Source organism: Eleutherodactylus coqui, chromosome 12 (assembly GCF_035609145.1).
Source record: "Eleutherodactylus coqui strain aEleCoq1 chromosome 12, aEleCoq1.hap1, whole genome shotgun sequence".
NCBI classification, from domain to species: Eukaryota; Metazoa; Chordata; class Amphibia; order Anura; family Eleutherodactylidae; genus Eleutherodactylus; species Eleutherodactylus coqui.
Window position 1 is genome coordinate 5,071,072 of NC_089848.1, and position 15,370 is coordinate 5,086,441.

The following is a 15,370-nucleotide window of genomic DNA, read 5'->3' on the forward strand; positions in this document are numbered from 1 at the left end:
AGGTAGGACCTAATTCCTGTCTTCCCCTCGTCATCCTGACAGCATACACCTGGAGATGTGCCAACAACCAAGGGCTTTAGGGAGGGACCACCGCCTGTAGCACCTTCCGCCCAAAGGCCATATCACGGCTGGCCCCCAGGTCCAGGCGATAGTGTTTAGTGAAGGTATGAGTGCTCGACCATGTGGCGGCCCTGCAGATCTGGTCGGTTGTCGCCTGGGCTCTCTCCGCCCAGGAACAGGCGACCGCCCTAGTGGAATGGGCTCTAACGTCGCCCGGGAGTGGGATCCCCTGGGATCTGTATGCCTCTTCTATGGCCCTCCTGACCCAATGCGCTAAGGAGTTCTTAGTAGCGGCCCCTCCTCTGCGTGGAGCCTGAAATTGAATAAAGAGATCGTTAGACTTCCTGAAGGAATGTGTGACCTCCAAATACTTCAGGACTGCCCGTCTAACATCTAGATTATGGAACCTCTGTTCCATGGTGTTACGGGGTTCCTGGCAGAAGGAGGGAAGTACTATTGGCTGTTCTCTGTGGAAGTCTGTGAGAACTTTCGGTTGGAAAAAGGGGTCAGGCCTGAACTCTATTTTATCTGGGAAGGTGGTCATGTACGGGGGCCTAATAGAGAGGGATTGGATCTCCCCGATCCGTCTGGCGGATGTGATGGCAACTAGAAAGGCAACTTTATAGGAGAGGATCTTTACTGATAGATCTTCCAGGGGCTCAAAGGGGTGTGCGCAGAGGGCCTGCAAAACAAGGTTCAGGTCCCAGGGGGGCATGGCTTCCCTTATAAAGGGATGGAGTCTGACTGCCCCTTTCAGATATTTCTTAATTAGCCTATGGTCGCCTAAGGGGAAGTCGAAGAAGGCCCCAAGGGCGGCCACCTGGACCTTAAGGGTACTAGGTCTTAGCCCCATGTCCAAACCATCCTGTAGGAACTCCAATATTTTGTTAATGTCGGGCTGTTGGAGGTCATGTATACTATGCCCCAACCACCTAGAGAAGGTATCCCACACCCTGGAGTATATTTTTTTGGTGGATTTTTTGAGGCTCTCACATAACGTAGTGGTCACCCTCCCTAATAGGCCCTGACTCAGGTATTTTACCCGCTCAACTTCCAGGCCGCCAGTCTGAACTGTCGGACCTTTGGGCATATCAGGGGACCCTGGTGAAGGAGGTCGTCTCTCTGCGGCAGATGTAGAGGCTCCTGTGTCGAGAGAGCGGCCAGGAGCGGGAACCAGGGTCTCTTGGGCCAGAATGGGGCCACCAGGATAACGGAGCCTGGGGACTCCTGAATTTTCCTTAGGACCCAAGGAATCAGGGGGATAGGCGGGAAGGCGTATGCAAGGTCCCAATCCCAGGCCTGGGATAGTGCATCTATTCCCAGGGAGCCCCCGTCTGCTCCCCTGGAGAAAAACCGGGGACACTTGGTGTTCTCCCGAGAGGCGAACAAGTCCACCTCGGGTGTCCCCCATCTCTCTAAAATTAGCTGGACCGCGTGTGGATGTAGAGTCCACTCCCCGGGGTCTATCTTCCTGCGGCTGAGATGGTCGGCCATGGAGTTCTCTTGGCCCCTTACGTGGTACGCTGTGACGGAAGGCATCCGCTGCTCTATCCACCCGAGAACTTTCGCCGCCAGGTCTTGGAGTCGGGGGTTCCGCGTGGATCCCTGGTGGCGAATGAGGGACACAGTTATGTTATCCGAAAAGATCTTACTGTGTCTACCCCTGATCTGTCTCAAGGCCCCGAATGGCCTTCCAGACAGCGCAAAGTTCTTTGTAGTTGGAGGATTGAGTAGCTTCCTCCCGGTTCCAGCCCCCTTGGACGTAATGACGGCCTAAGTGGGCCCCCCAGCCAGTTGCACTTGCGTCAGTAAAGATGGATACTGGGGATGCGGGGTACCAAGCCGTGGCTCTGGCAAGGTTGGAGATAGACATCCACCATTCCAAGGAGGATTTTATCTTGTATGTAAGGACGACTTTCCGATCCAGGGATTTATCCCAGTTGTTTAGGATAAAGTCTTGGAGAGATCTACAATGTAACTGGGCCCAAGGGACTACCCCGATGCAAGATGTCATGAGGCCGAGGACCCTCATGCCTCTCCTAAGGGAGACTTCGGTGGTTAGAGAAAGTGCCCGACACTCATCCTGGATCGTTTTTTGTCTTTCCAGGGGAAGGGATGAGCACTGGTGGTGTGAGTCCAGAATCACTCCCAGAAATTTTTTCTTCTGGATTTAGCGGAGTTGATGATCCAGCCTAACGACTCGAACAGACGGAGTGTAAGGTTGACCTGGAACTGGAGTTCTGAAGCCGATCCTGCTATGATCAGGAAATCGTCAAGGTATGGGACCTCGTCAACACCTTGTCAGTCCTTCGTGCCGCCACCATCTCTAACACCAGTTTGGAGAATACCCGGGGTGCGGAGGAAATCCCGAATGGCAGGCATGTAAATTGAAAGTGAGAGACAGACCCATCTATCACCAGGGCAAATCGCAGAAATTGCTAGGAATCTGTGTGTATAGGGACATGGTAGTAGGCGTCCTTTAAGTCCACGGTGGCCATGACACTATCTGGCACAAATAATGGGATTGCTGACCGCACCGATTCCATTTTAAATCTTTGATAGGAGATAGATTTATTCAGGAATTTCAGATTAATTATGGTTCTATAGGACCCGTTAGGTTTTTTGACGAGGAACAAGGGGGAGTAGCACCCCTTGAACAGTTCTTCTGCGGAAACCCGAGTGATGGCCCCTAGGGACAACAGCTCCTGCACCCCCAACTGGAGGGCCTGAGCAGACGAAGGTGAGTGGCAGGGGGTGACCACGAACCTCCGGGGAGGAGAATTCAATTTTATAACCTTCCGAGACTAGGCGTAAGGCCCAGGGATTGGAGGTCACCTCACTCCATCTAAGGGCGAACCCCCTCAGCCTACCCCCTACTTGTAGGATCCTGGAAGGCGGATTCTCACCCTTTCCGCCTTTGGGATAGGACCAGCGTCCGGTTTTCCCTTTCCCCTTGTATGTTCTAGAGGGAACAAAGGGAGGAGGGTAGGAGGAGGGAGGCCGCTTGAAGGATTTCTCCGACGGTAGTCCCTGGCTCTTATCCGATGCCTTCTCTAGGAGTGTATCCAAGGAAGGCCCAAAGATTGTGTCCTTGGAAGGGCAGGGAATAGAGCCTGTTCTTGGAAGCGTTATCCCCTGTCCAGGCCTTAACCCAGACAGCCCTCCTGGCTGTGTTCGAGAGGGCTGCTAAGCGGGCTCCGAACCTCACCGACTCCATAGAGGCGTCTGCCAGAAAGCCGTTTGCCTGCTGGAGGAGGGGAAGGCAGTTGGAGATGTCTTCCCTAGAGCCCCTCTGAGAAATCAGCGTCTGGAGTTGGTCCAACCAGACCGTCATAGATCTCGCCACAGATGTGGCCGTGATGTTGGCTTTAATGGTCAGGGCCGCAGTCTCCCAGGCCTTTTTCATTGCGGAATCCACTCTGGTGTCTAGTGGATCCCGCAGTTGGGAAATGTCCTCAAAGGGGAGGGCTGCTTTCTTTGAGACCCTGGCAACGGCCAGATCTACCTTAGGGACGGTTTCCAGGAACTCGATATCTTCTGGTGTGAAGACCATCCGATCCTTAAATTCCTTGGACAGGAAGAATTTCTGTTCTGCCTGCTTCCACTCTGTCAGGATCAGCTGTTTTAAGATGTCATTAACTGGAAATGACGGTTTTGGCTGCGGTAGGAGCCCCCGAAACAGGTTATCCTGAAAGGATGGCTGCTGCGGCACCTCTTCCTCCACCTGCATGGTGCGTCGGACCGCGGTTAATAGCTGACCCAGGTCCGCCGATGAAAAGAAATACTTCCTTGCATCCTCCATGGGCGGCATGGATTCTGAGGGAGAATCTTCTAGGAGTCCTTCCTCAGAGTCTGACTCATCCAATCGTGACCGCCTTACCCTTTTCGTGGGGGGCGGTAGAGAAAGAGATGAGAGAGAGGCTTCAATCTCCTCGCGGATCATGGATCGGATGTCCGACATGCCAGAGGAGCCCTCTTCACGGACCACTTTCTCCGTACAGTCCGCACATAGTGGCTTGGTGTGGCCCTCTTCTAGCCGCCGCAAGCAAACCGGACATTTGCGCACTCGCTTTTTGGCCTCTCTAGCCTTTTGTGCATCTCTGTCCTAAGAGACGGAGACAGCAAAAAGGACTTCCAGCACCTGATACATGTTTTCTCCTTTACATGCTGGTAGTGAGGAGGTCTCAAAGGACAAGTTTTATTAACGAAGAATAGAATAAACCTACTACAGCTATGCCATGTGTTTTTTTGGGGTTTTTTTTTTTTTGGGGGGGGGGGGGGAACACACATTAAGATGACTTCCCCTTGATCAAGGCTTCAGGCACCTGTAAAGTGACATGCATCAATGCTAATTGCTGAGCGGCATCTGGACTATTTTCAACTGTCAAGTCCAGATGCTTCCAGCAATTAGTGATTATATGCATGCAACAGCGGATCAACTGCAGCATGTATGGGCACCATACCCATAGGAATAAGAGATAACATGCTCTTTGCACTTACATTGGATGGAACTTAGGAGCTAACAAGTACGTACGCAGTAAGTATCTGAGCTGCCTCCAGTACACGCTGTTATCTTCCAAGTCCATTCCACAACAAAAAAAAGAGCTTTGACCGCTAGAGAGGTCTGTAAACACAAGTCTGCACAGAAGTGTGGAGCTAAAATTATGGTCTGTAAATGTGGCGATTCACAATCAGACTTAAAAAACCAAAACCTGAATGATCTAGGTCTACGAAACTGCACACAATACTACAAAAAAAGAAGTAAAAAAACAGGTACTTGCGGTATTACATCACAACATTGTTTATTATGTGACTTTGTACAATACAAACAAAAAAATACAGAATGCAGTATATGAATACAGCTAAATGCAAAATTGTGATGTTCCTCTCCTTGTGAGGCCACGATTCCCATTTCTAGCAAAACATAAAATAGACTGCATAATAGGGTAGGAACAGAATGTTTGTTATTCTCATCTAGAAATGACCTATAAATGCATCATTCCTGCTGCATTACCACAAAACATAGGGAAGTAAAGAGGCAGAAAGTAAAAAATAAACAAAAATATATAAAGGTTTTACTCACTGACTCCTACCGCAAAGAAATAGGATATACTTTAAATCAGTAGGGCCCATACTCAGAAATAATATCTAAAGTAAATGTTATTACAAAAAGGAAGCAGTAATTAGATTCTCCTGGAAAGAAGGTATTTAATGGAAAAAGCATATATTTTAGGTATTTCCCCACTCACTAGAGTTTGGTTCTTGGGGAAAATGAAAAGAGGAGAAAAGCCAACTTGTGCACGGTAAGCCTATGTTTCCCATGTGTATCTTAAACAATGGAAAAGGTAAATGACAAGAAACCGTATGCATGGAAGTTCTCTATTACATGTGCGTGAGTTAGAAGAGGCGATAAAAGTATGGCGTTTATCTTCATTATTAAGCCAGAGTCTTTGTATTGTGGAATATCCTGCCACCAGACCACGCGGATACAACAGTAAAATACTTTTTCTTGATTTTAAAATGAGGACATCAGTTAAAAAGAGAAACAGGGAGGAGATGGGGAGCAGCGGAAAGTTCTCCAAGTATGCAAAAAAAACCTCAAAAATAATTCAAGGCATCTTAATCTCCACTAAGATCAATAATAAAAAAAAAAAAAGGGTCATGCCGTTTAATCCAACATTAATGGATGCAACTGGTTTCGAGTGTGGCTGAATGGCTCCAACAAACACTGATGTCTGTGCTGGCAAGTTGGCAACTGATACAGAGTATGGTGGTCAACAAATGTCTTAAAAGATCTTCCCTTTCTTCTTATTTTTCTCCAAGGTCCTAGGGAAAAACAGAAGAAAATAATTAGGGGTGCAGAGACAGAAAATGTATTAAAATGATGGCCATCAACTGATGGAAAGTAGAAACGTTCCATAAAGATATCAAACTCGACTGCATCAGTCAGCTGACTGGTCCCTCTCGTTGCAGGACCGGATCACCTTTGCCTTTAAAATAGGTTCACTTGCTAAAATCTGACAATGGCGGACCTCTATGTATGTAAAGGGGGACATTTGAAGGCAAGTCAAAGACCTCAGGACTACAGGCTAGATATCAGCTGATCTGTTGTGACGAAGTAGCTGGCTGCAGATACAGGTGTCTAGCACTGGAAGTGAAGTTTTTATAAAAGGTGGGAAAAACATGCAAAAAATAAAAAAATAAAGTTTTCCAATAAAACACCTGAATTAACAAAAAAAAAATTTTTTTACGACTTCAAAATATCTGATGGTCCAAGTTAGTGAGGGGCTTATTTGCTGGTATTCTAAAAGGCAGGAACGGAGAAATTTTTATATTATGTAGTAGAGTTTTGAGTAGTGCAGTGTTTAATGGTAAATTCAGGTTGCTCAAAGAAACTGTCCCTGGTAGCTGATTCACTGGGTACTAGATGAGGAGACCCGTCATACACTAGCAGGATACACAAACATAATGTCCTCTTACAGTCCCCAGAAATGTAGGACTGTGGGGTACAATTCTGTAATCTTCCTTCATCAGGTCAATAAACTATCACACTATGTAGGAAAAGCCTCTTCCCGAAGGCCTCATTCCCGTGGCTGTATGGGATCACGTAGCATTTTACTGCCATGGCATCCGGCTATCGCCGTGTATGGCGGATATTGCACTGCACATGTCACAGTATCTCACGTACGCCATCAAGCACAGCTTTTTAAAATTTCCCGGTCTTACAGCAGCAATGCATATGCCGCACCGCCAGTCTACAATGTATTGTGTATTGACATTGCTGAACACACAACACATAGAAAACAATAGTGACTAAGCGTGTGATGCGCAAAATACAACATGCGAAGTTTTTCAAGTGTGCATTGCACACGATGTATATACGCTAATGTGAATGGTTTAATGAAAACCAATGTACTTGCATTGACTCCATTCACTGCAAGCATACATCGCGCATAATACGCAATGATACCACACTCGTGGGAATGAGCCCTTACTGGGATACGATTTGGACAGAGGTAAGCTGCAGGAAACCATGCAGCCCTTCAATCAGCACATTTCACAAGGCTGCGCCGTGCTGGCTAGCAATTGCAGTTTTTCATGTCAGCAATGTTGAAAAAGTTTGATACATGTTAATGCAGTTAATGTGGACACGTAAGCCTGATTGCAGGTGAAATCCTTTTCCTTTATTCCGTTTGTTACTATTGTAGCTTTACACTGAAGTGGTCACACCTGTAGCTACATTACTGTAACACAATTCTCCTCTGGCTGGTCACTTAACTGCTGCCGACTCGCTCAACTATCTTCACCCTGCCGGCTCTAAGGAGTTCTGTTTTCTGGAAACTTGGGAATCGATCTCCGCAGAAGAGAGACACATGCCTGGTATGCGCTACCTACTCTGGAAAATGGCCGACTTACGGGAGGAGCGGGTCTCAAGAGGAAGAAGTAAACTAAGCATCCTTGAAATACATCCAACTGCACTACTCTAAACACAAGGTATTACGGCCGGGGTCCATACCTGGAAGAATTCTGCTGCTCCAGTAAACGCTGCTGAGTTTCCCAGTTCATCTTCTCCTCCTCAAATTGACGCCTCTTCTCTTCCAACTCTTTGTGCTGAGCCTCCAGGTTCTTCTTCATCTGCTCGTGACGTCGCTGGAGCTGTGGAGATACAAGAGCCCTGACTGAGTCTGACATTACTTTACTAGAATCGCAATTGCTATGACTAACAGTAAATCTGCAGGAATGTGAGAGACAAACTCCCCCTATGCCCAGCGAATCTCCACTGTGCGCAGTTGGCACAGACATAAAAACAGACAAGATGCATTCCGGCGGAATAAGACTAGTTCCACACGGGCGATTGCGAGAAAATCGCGTCAAAATGGAGTCCTTGTTCCAGAAATTTTTGAGCGTCAGCGTTTTGTTTTTTTTTTTAAAGAATAACCTCGCATTGCTACCGCCCGCGATAAAAATTTACTGCGAAAATCAATAGGACTTTCTAATATTAAAATAGCATTGCATCACACTGATGCAATAAAAAGGAGTCTCCATAGGAAAACATGGGAGATAACATTTTTTTTTTAAAAAAGGCACATCGCAGAAAGCAAGAGCATGGCGCGATTTTTTGCTCTTGTATGAATATAGCTAATGGGAAGGAAACCATTGTAAACCATTGGTTTTATAATCTTTTTTTTACTGACTTTCGCGTCACGTGAAAATCTCGTAATCTCGCTCATGTGAAATCACTACGACTGAATGCACACAGGTGTATTTGCATTGCAGAAACCAGAGCTAGCATCCGACTCCAAACCGCCCATAAAATGCTATTTAAAATCGCTTTTCCCCGTCCGGTAGGGGAAATCAATTGTGATTTTCCGCTCGCTGAGGGAAAAATCGCAGCATGTTCTATTTCAGCGCGGACGGCTTCTACTGATGTCAATGGAAGCCGTCCGATCAGCGGCCCTTCCACAATCATCATTGCAGAAAGGTAACACAATCCACGTCAGCACGGCATAATCTGAACTGCGCATTTGCAAGAGCCTGGCACAGGATCGTATTCCGCTGCGGGATCCCACATGCGGAATCCGACAGAGCAGTGTGCATTCGGTCTAAAGGAGAGACGTTCGGATATCAAATTCCAATAGTAAAAATAGGGCATATCTGAGAACGTACTTATAGAATGAAAGTAATGGACTAAGACAATAAATAAAACAGACAAAACTCAAATTGAATTGGTAAAGTCTGAGTCCAATAAACATCCGCAGGGCCTAGAATCTATTACAGGGATGTAAGATTTTTCAGCTGATCCTTTGCATTTCTTGCCAATTTTCCCCTCCCCATTTGTTTGGCAGTGAGCCAACATCCATCCATCCATCAATAATTCATGAAAGTTCCTACTTCTGCTTCAGAATCCTTGAGTTTCTGAACTTTTTCCTTGACCTTCATCTCAAACACTTGTTCCATTTCCATCTCCATTTTCTTCATCTTTGCCACATGTTCCCGTCTCTCCTCTTCCATCTGAGCTAGAGGGCTCCTAGAATACAGAACACAAGAAGGGTTGTTCAAAGTAGCAGAAACTAAGAATGGACAGAAAGCAGATAGTTTAATAGAAAATAATGGCAAAATGGTGAGAATAATGGAGGGATGATGAGTTATGGATGGATGATGAGTTATGGACGGTTACTACAGAGGATCCAGAAGACCGACTGCTTGGCTTATTCTTTGCAACCAGACAAGAGTCTAAGCCAGTCAAGGGAAGGATGGTATTACTATGGGACTTTTCATCTTGACCCATTGTCATTAGTGTTCCAAAAGCTACACAAACGTAATGGGGAGTGGAGGACGAGGAAGGACGGGCAAAGATATCAGTAAACGATATGCTAATCAATACACATTATTAGTAAAATGGTAAACGCTCATAAGAAAAACACAAAGCAAACAAAAAACTGCAACTTCAACAATTACATAAGGTAATTGGTAAAGGCAAGAAGATGAACCCCAGCAGCTGCGCTCCCCGATGCCATTTGTAGTGCTGGTTTACGATGACTCCAAAGGGTTTTTCTCATGACTTAGGGTCCTCTTACATAAGTGAATAATGACACTGCTAAGGCAGCTCTCTGCCCTCGTGCGGCCTGTTTACACATCGCTGACTCATTCCATCTTTCACACTCACTATATAAGTGAATAAGAAGGATAAAATAATGGATATTTAAACCGAACGATAAGCGAATGAGCCAACAATGATTTCTATGCTGCGTTTAGACCAAACGATCATCATTCACTTTCACTCATTTGAACGATTTTCTGAATGATAAATCACTCCATCTAAAATCACCTTCAAATCACTAAACTGTGATAAAGCTTTCATCTCATCTCACGGCATCAAATAGAGCCGCCCCCCCCCCCCCCCCACCACCACCACCACCTAATGGCCAGGAGAGATCAATGTAAAAAGACCTAGCAACTACACCCAAGACCCTACAGAAAGACACCCTTGTAAGAACTACAACAAGCCATTGAACCATCTAAAACATATTCCTACTCGTTTTAGTGTTCTCAAAGCCTACATCTTACGAGGTTCTGAGAACGCTAAAAACCAAAGCCCCATTTAGGCACAACGATTATCGCTCAAAAGCCATCTTTTGAGCGATAATCAGTGTCTAAATGTGCCCATCTCTCACTGTTCAGCCACAGGACTGTTTTCAGTTCTGCTTGAAAACAATCATTCAGTAGAACAGCTGATAAGCAGGACCGCATGCTGTGCCTGCTAATGATGGTGCTGAATTCTCCATGGGGAGCCTGTGACTAAACAATGGAGCTAATTACAGAGATCAGACCTCCTGATGAGTTCTGTAACAACTCCCAGAAGCTCATTTGCATGCAAATGAAGTTAAATAAAGTACTCATGGCAATTAGTGCCTATTAATACTTTATACATAACGATTGCTGACCTTTCAATCTTTTGAAAGATATTTGTGTGTGTAAATGGGCCTTAAGTCTCTTCCTCATAGGAGGAAGCAACTTTGCATCTACAATCTAGTTTGGACTTCATGACTACAATTATTCCAGATAAGTAGCCCCCATTTAGTTGGCCTGTGGCCTTGTTAACACAGTGAACTTTATGTGTAGTCTTGGACTAGATATCTAATTCTTAAACTACAACTGGGAACGGATCTAAAAGAGTTAAAGGGGTTCTCCAGGGAGAATACTATTGATGACCTGCGGGATCCTCGGGATAGGTCATCAATAGTTGATCGGCCAGGGTCCGTTGCGCGTGACCCCGACCGATCTGCTGATTGTGGCACTGTCAGCAGGCGCACAATTATGCAGCGGTCGAGTGGAAGTCTGTGCGTCGATCTCGGTGTAGTGGCCGGCACTTGTAACAGCAGACACGGCTCTCAATGAGAGCTGCACTTGCAGTTACAAGCGCCGGCCACTACACAGGAAGTCGGAGCAGAGACTTCAGATGCTTCCGCTCCAACCCCTGTGTAATTGTGGTGCTGTCAGGGGGCGACGGGCCCCCACCCATCAACTATTGATGACCTATCCTTAGGATACTGCAGGTCATGAATAGTATTCTCCCTGGAAAACCCCTTTAAGTGTGAAGGTTTTCTTTAAATCTTTTCACTTCAATCCTCATGCACATGGCAAACAATAAGGAACCTATGCAGTGGCCATATAGAAAGCACACTACATGCCACCATAAGGTGCCTTCGTACGTGTTAGATGAAATACTTGCTCTGTTCACCTGTATAAAATGTCGTAATCTTGTATATAAACTGAGCTTTGTGGTCCTTTTAGATGGGATGAGCTATTGGGCAAAGGATGCCCAACAGCTCGTCCCACTGATGCCAGCATTCAGGCGGAGTGTTCCGAGGAGCGTTCTTCCTCCACCCGGCTCCCTTCACAGTAAGCAGACAGTTTTTCAAAAGTGAATGACTGCTGTTTACACTGAACGGCGCGTCATTCAGTTTTCTGCATGCAGGGACCGAACGAAAGAAACAACTCTCATTTGGTCGCTGCATGCGTTTATACCGGACGATTATCGTTCAAACTCCCGCAGGAGCGCGGGAAGCTGAAGGATTCTGTATGATAAATTGTCCCATGTAGAAGGGCCATTACTGTATTATAAAACCTAATGTTCCGTTTGTTACCCTTCACCCAGAACAGAACACTTAGAGACTTAAAGGGGTTGTCTCGCGGCAGCAAGTGGGGGTATACACTTCTGTATGGCCATATTAATGCACTTTGTAATATACATCGTGCATTAAATATGAGCCATACAGAAGTTATTCACTTACCTGCTCCGTTGCTGGTGTCCCCATCTCCATGGCTTCGTCTAATTTCGGTGTCTTCTTGCTTTTTTAGACGCGCTTGCGCAGATGGGTCTTCTCCCTTCGGCTTGGCTTGGCAGCGCCGGCGTTTTGGCTCCGCCCCCTTGCACGCGTCATCGCGTAGCTCCGCCCCTGTCACATGTGCCGATTCCAGCCTCCTGATTGGCTGGAATCGGCACATGTGACGGGGGCGGAGCCAAAACGCCGGCGCTGCCAAGCCAAGCCGAAGGGAGAAGACCCATCTGCGCAAGCGCGTCTAAAAAAGCAAGAAGACACCGAAATTAGACGGAGCCATGGAGACGGGGACGCCAGCAACGGAGCAGGTAAGTGAATAACTTCTGTATGGCTCATATTTAATGCACGATGTATATTACAAAGTGCATTAATATGGCCATACAGAAGTGCTTACCCACACTTGCTTTCTCGGGACAACCCCTTTAAATAAGTCGATAACACAAACAGAAGTATGTGATTTGGGAAAATGTGAAGAGACCACTTACATGCCTTCAACTGTTTCAAGTCTAAAAAACAAAAGCAAAACAAACAAAAACACAAGGACTTAGCATGCTGAAATTAAGTAAATTAGGCAAATTAAAATCAATCAAATCAAAGAAAAAGCTTCTTTGTGGGGTTGTGTAAAGAAAAGGAAGATCAGTTGCGTAAAAAGCAAAATTCAGATTACAGATTAGACAAACAGCCCAACATTGTGTAAATGCAGATTAATTGTAGTGTGAAGGAGCTCATCAGTCGGTGTAAAGTGCATTGGTAATCATGCAATCAGTACTCATGCATTAGGATTTCAGAGAATCAGAAATTAATGATTAAAACCCTTAGGAATTTTAAGGGCAGTCAAGACACCGCAAGGAAAACCTCAAATGCAGAGATAATAGACAAGTGGAAGGCAAGTTCTAGTACCCTTGGCTACTTGACAAACAAGGAGTCGAAAGTCCTCCTGCAGTCAATTTAGCGTATATAACCACCATACATTCTGCTTGTGCCAAGAATCTGCTTTCCCAGCAAGCTTGACACTTCTTACAAGTTATTACTGGGATCAGCGGAGAAGCGTGGCGTCCGCAACCGTTCACCAATTACCTGCCGTAACTGCAGATATTGTAGTAACCCAGCGGGCAGTAAGCGAACTTTTTGCTTTACGGTATTTTGCCCAAGAAGGATTTTGTTGTCCAGCCTGGCCCACATAGGTGGATTAGCACTAAGCAATAGCTGGAATATATTGCTCAGATTTCCCAATGGTTACATAGTGACAACATACAGTGCAGCGCCATACATAGACCGTCCTAACTATTCCAATACACTGAAAGTCTATTAAATATATCTGCATGTATTTGGGGTGGTAAGCAATAAGTACACTTTACCAACCTATACCAGTATAAATGGAAAGAAGTTTTCACTATTGCTTTATAATCCTATAAATGTAATGAGGACTGGAAGCGTCGGGCGACAACAACATGGAGGAAACATTGGTAACTATACGAAGTGGACATTTTTGGGAAAGTCATATGTGCATTTCAGACAAAATACAGTGCTATCAGGTAATGCCACCACAAACAGTGCCATCCAGAACAGAACCTAGTGCCAGCCTGTATGATCCAAAGACATTGCGAAGGGGCGGCGTATCCACATGTATTGGTTTGCATGGCTACATCAGGATGTATAAAGCACTTCGAGTTTCCAACCACTTCTAGCTTTACTTTATCAAGTGCACAAAGGATTAAAAATCAGACTCCTAAACAGAGTTTAGTCCTCCTGTGCGGATATGGCCATATACACAGCCAGTTACAGAAGGTAGTTTTAGATCACTATATCTAGACATTGGCTAAACATTCTACCCATCTGGTCATTATAGGAATTCATACACTTCTACTGGTACTGTAGTCTCATGACACGAAAGTGGCGGCATTCAGTATATCACTCAGTTTGGGGACTAGCGACCTGTCCGCTCCTCACCTGTCCTCCAGGCAGAGATGGTCATGTGATCGGCATCACTGACAGTTGGGCCAATCCCTAACCACCAAGAGCAGATTGATACACAATGCATTCCCTTCATGAGACAAATCATAGCCGTTCACAGATGGGAAGATACATTTTATATGGTTTGTGTTCCTGATTGCTTATCGGGTGTAGCATACGCCTCGCACGGCGGAGGAGAGCGCTGCCAGTGAGCCGACATGTCGCTCTCACTGCTGTCCAACACACCAGATGAATAGCCGAAGAGTCACAGCAAAGACTATGGGGGAGATTCATCAAAGCTATTGCGCCCAGATTTTGTCCTAATTCGCGACTTTTTCTGGTCTACTGTGCGCCTGATTTATGAGCCTTGCGCCTCTGTTTTTAGATCCATTTTCATTTTAGTCTAAGTTTATGGGCACAATTGAGGTGGTGCAGCAATAAAGCGTTGCATCAGTGCCAAGGAGGTGTAGTGTCAGCACCGACTTTCACGCCTCTGGGAGGAGGTATTTGCACCTTATTTATCAAGTAGTGTGCGTCTTTTTGAAGAATTAGGCACATCTTAGGCATAAGTGTAGCCAAAATGTCACAATATAAATCACGACAAAAATGCGCATGTGATAAATCTCCCCCTGTATTTTATACAGCATTACCCAAAGATGTGGTCAAACAGTCAAACATGGCAGTAAAACGCTCATCCCTGCGCCATTGTGCTACAGATTATATTCTAAAAGAAGGTTATTAGCATTGATAAAATACTGTAATAGTGGACATAGAGTTTGGACAACACTGCATGTGATTGTAGTTGCCCCCTAGTAAGAGAACTGCAGCTATTAGCAATTGAATGTAGGTGGTTTATAAAAGTGGACAAAGCCCATTACAGAACCCTTTCAAGTTCTCCTCTGGAGCCAAGATCCGCGTTGTCCGGTTTTCCGCTGTCCGTGAATACAGGGCCCTCCTATTAGTTCAAAGTGGCCTAATACAACATATAAAGGGCAGTCTATATATACAACCCACTGTATAATCTAGGCTCAAAGTAGAACCTTTCACAATACACCTACAACCAAACAATACTGTGATTTACTTATTACAGCCCAATTGCAAAAACTTACAATGCCATAAATATGTGAAATATACAGGGGCTGTATTTAACCCCCGATAGTCATGTTAAAATTGGAAAAACCTTGTATTACGAATTTATGTCTCATGTAAATAGAGGTGGTATAGAACTTGGTTGTGTTAAAGGGGTTTTGTCAATACTAATTATGTGTTTTTTCCTCATTATAAGCCTTGTGTTCATTTTGTTCTGTAAAACGTTTAAATGTCAGTCAGCCACGACAGCGGCATCTGTAGTTACAGTGTAGAGGAGTGATTAGATAAGCAAAAACTCAGCATTTCTGGAAAAAAACCTCATATGTGACAATCAGAAAGCAAATATACTCGCTGGGTGATGTATGTGGTGGGAACAAACATTCATGTCACCCCTCTCCAGGGACAGGCAAATACAGAGGACAATC

The 15,370-nt window shown here is 45.5% G+C and overlaps 1 protein-coding gene across 2 annotated transcripts in view; it reads right to left on the reverse strand.

The window, feature by feature from the left end:
- Positions 1–4,845: 4,845 nt before the first annotated feature.
- Positions 4,846–15,370, reverse strand: part of SEPTIN7 (septin 7) — an 85,461-nt gene continuing 74,936 nt past the window's right edge. The window contains exons 10-13 of one of the 2 annotated variants that reach the window (XM_066584814.1): positions 12,389–12,409; positions 8,953–9,088; positions 7,577–7,716; positions 4,846–5,886 (exon numbers count right to left, since the gene is read on the reverse strand). In XM_066584814.1, the coding sequence (XP_066440911.1) occupies positions 5,847–5,886; positions 7,577–7,716; positions 8,953–9,088; positions 12,389–12,409 (337 nt within the window). In that variant the 3' untranslated portion in view covers positions 4,846–5,846. The remainder of the gene's footprint in view (positions 5,887–7,576; positions 7,717–8,952; positions 9,089–12,388; positions 12,410–15,370) is intronic. The other variant, XM_066584815.1, reaches the window with a different exon arrangement.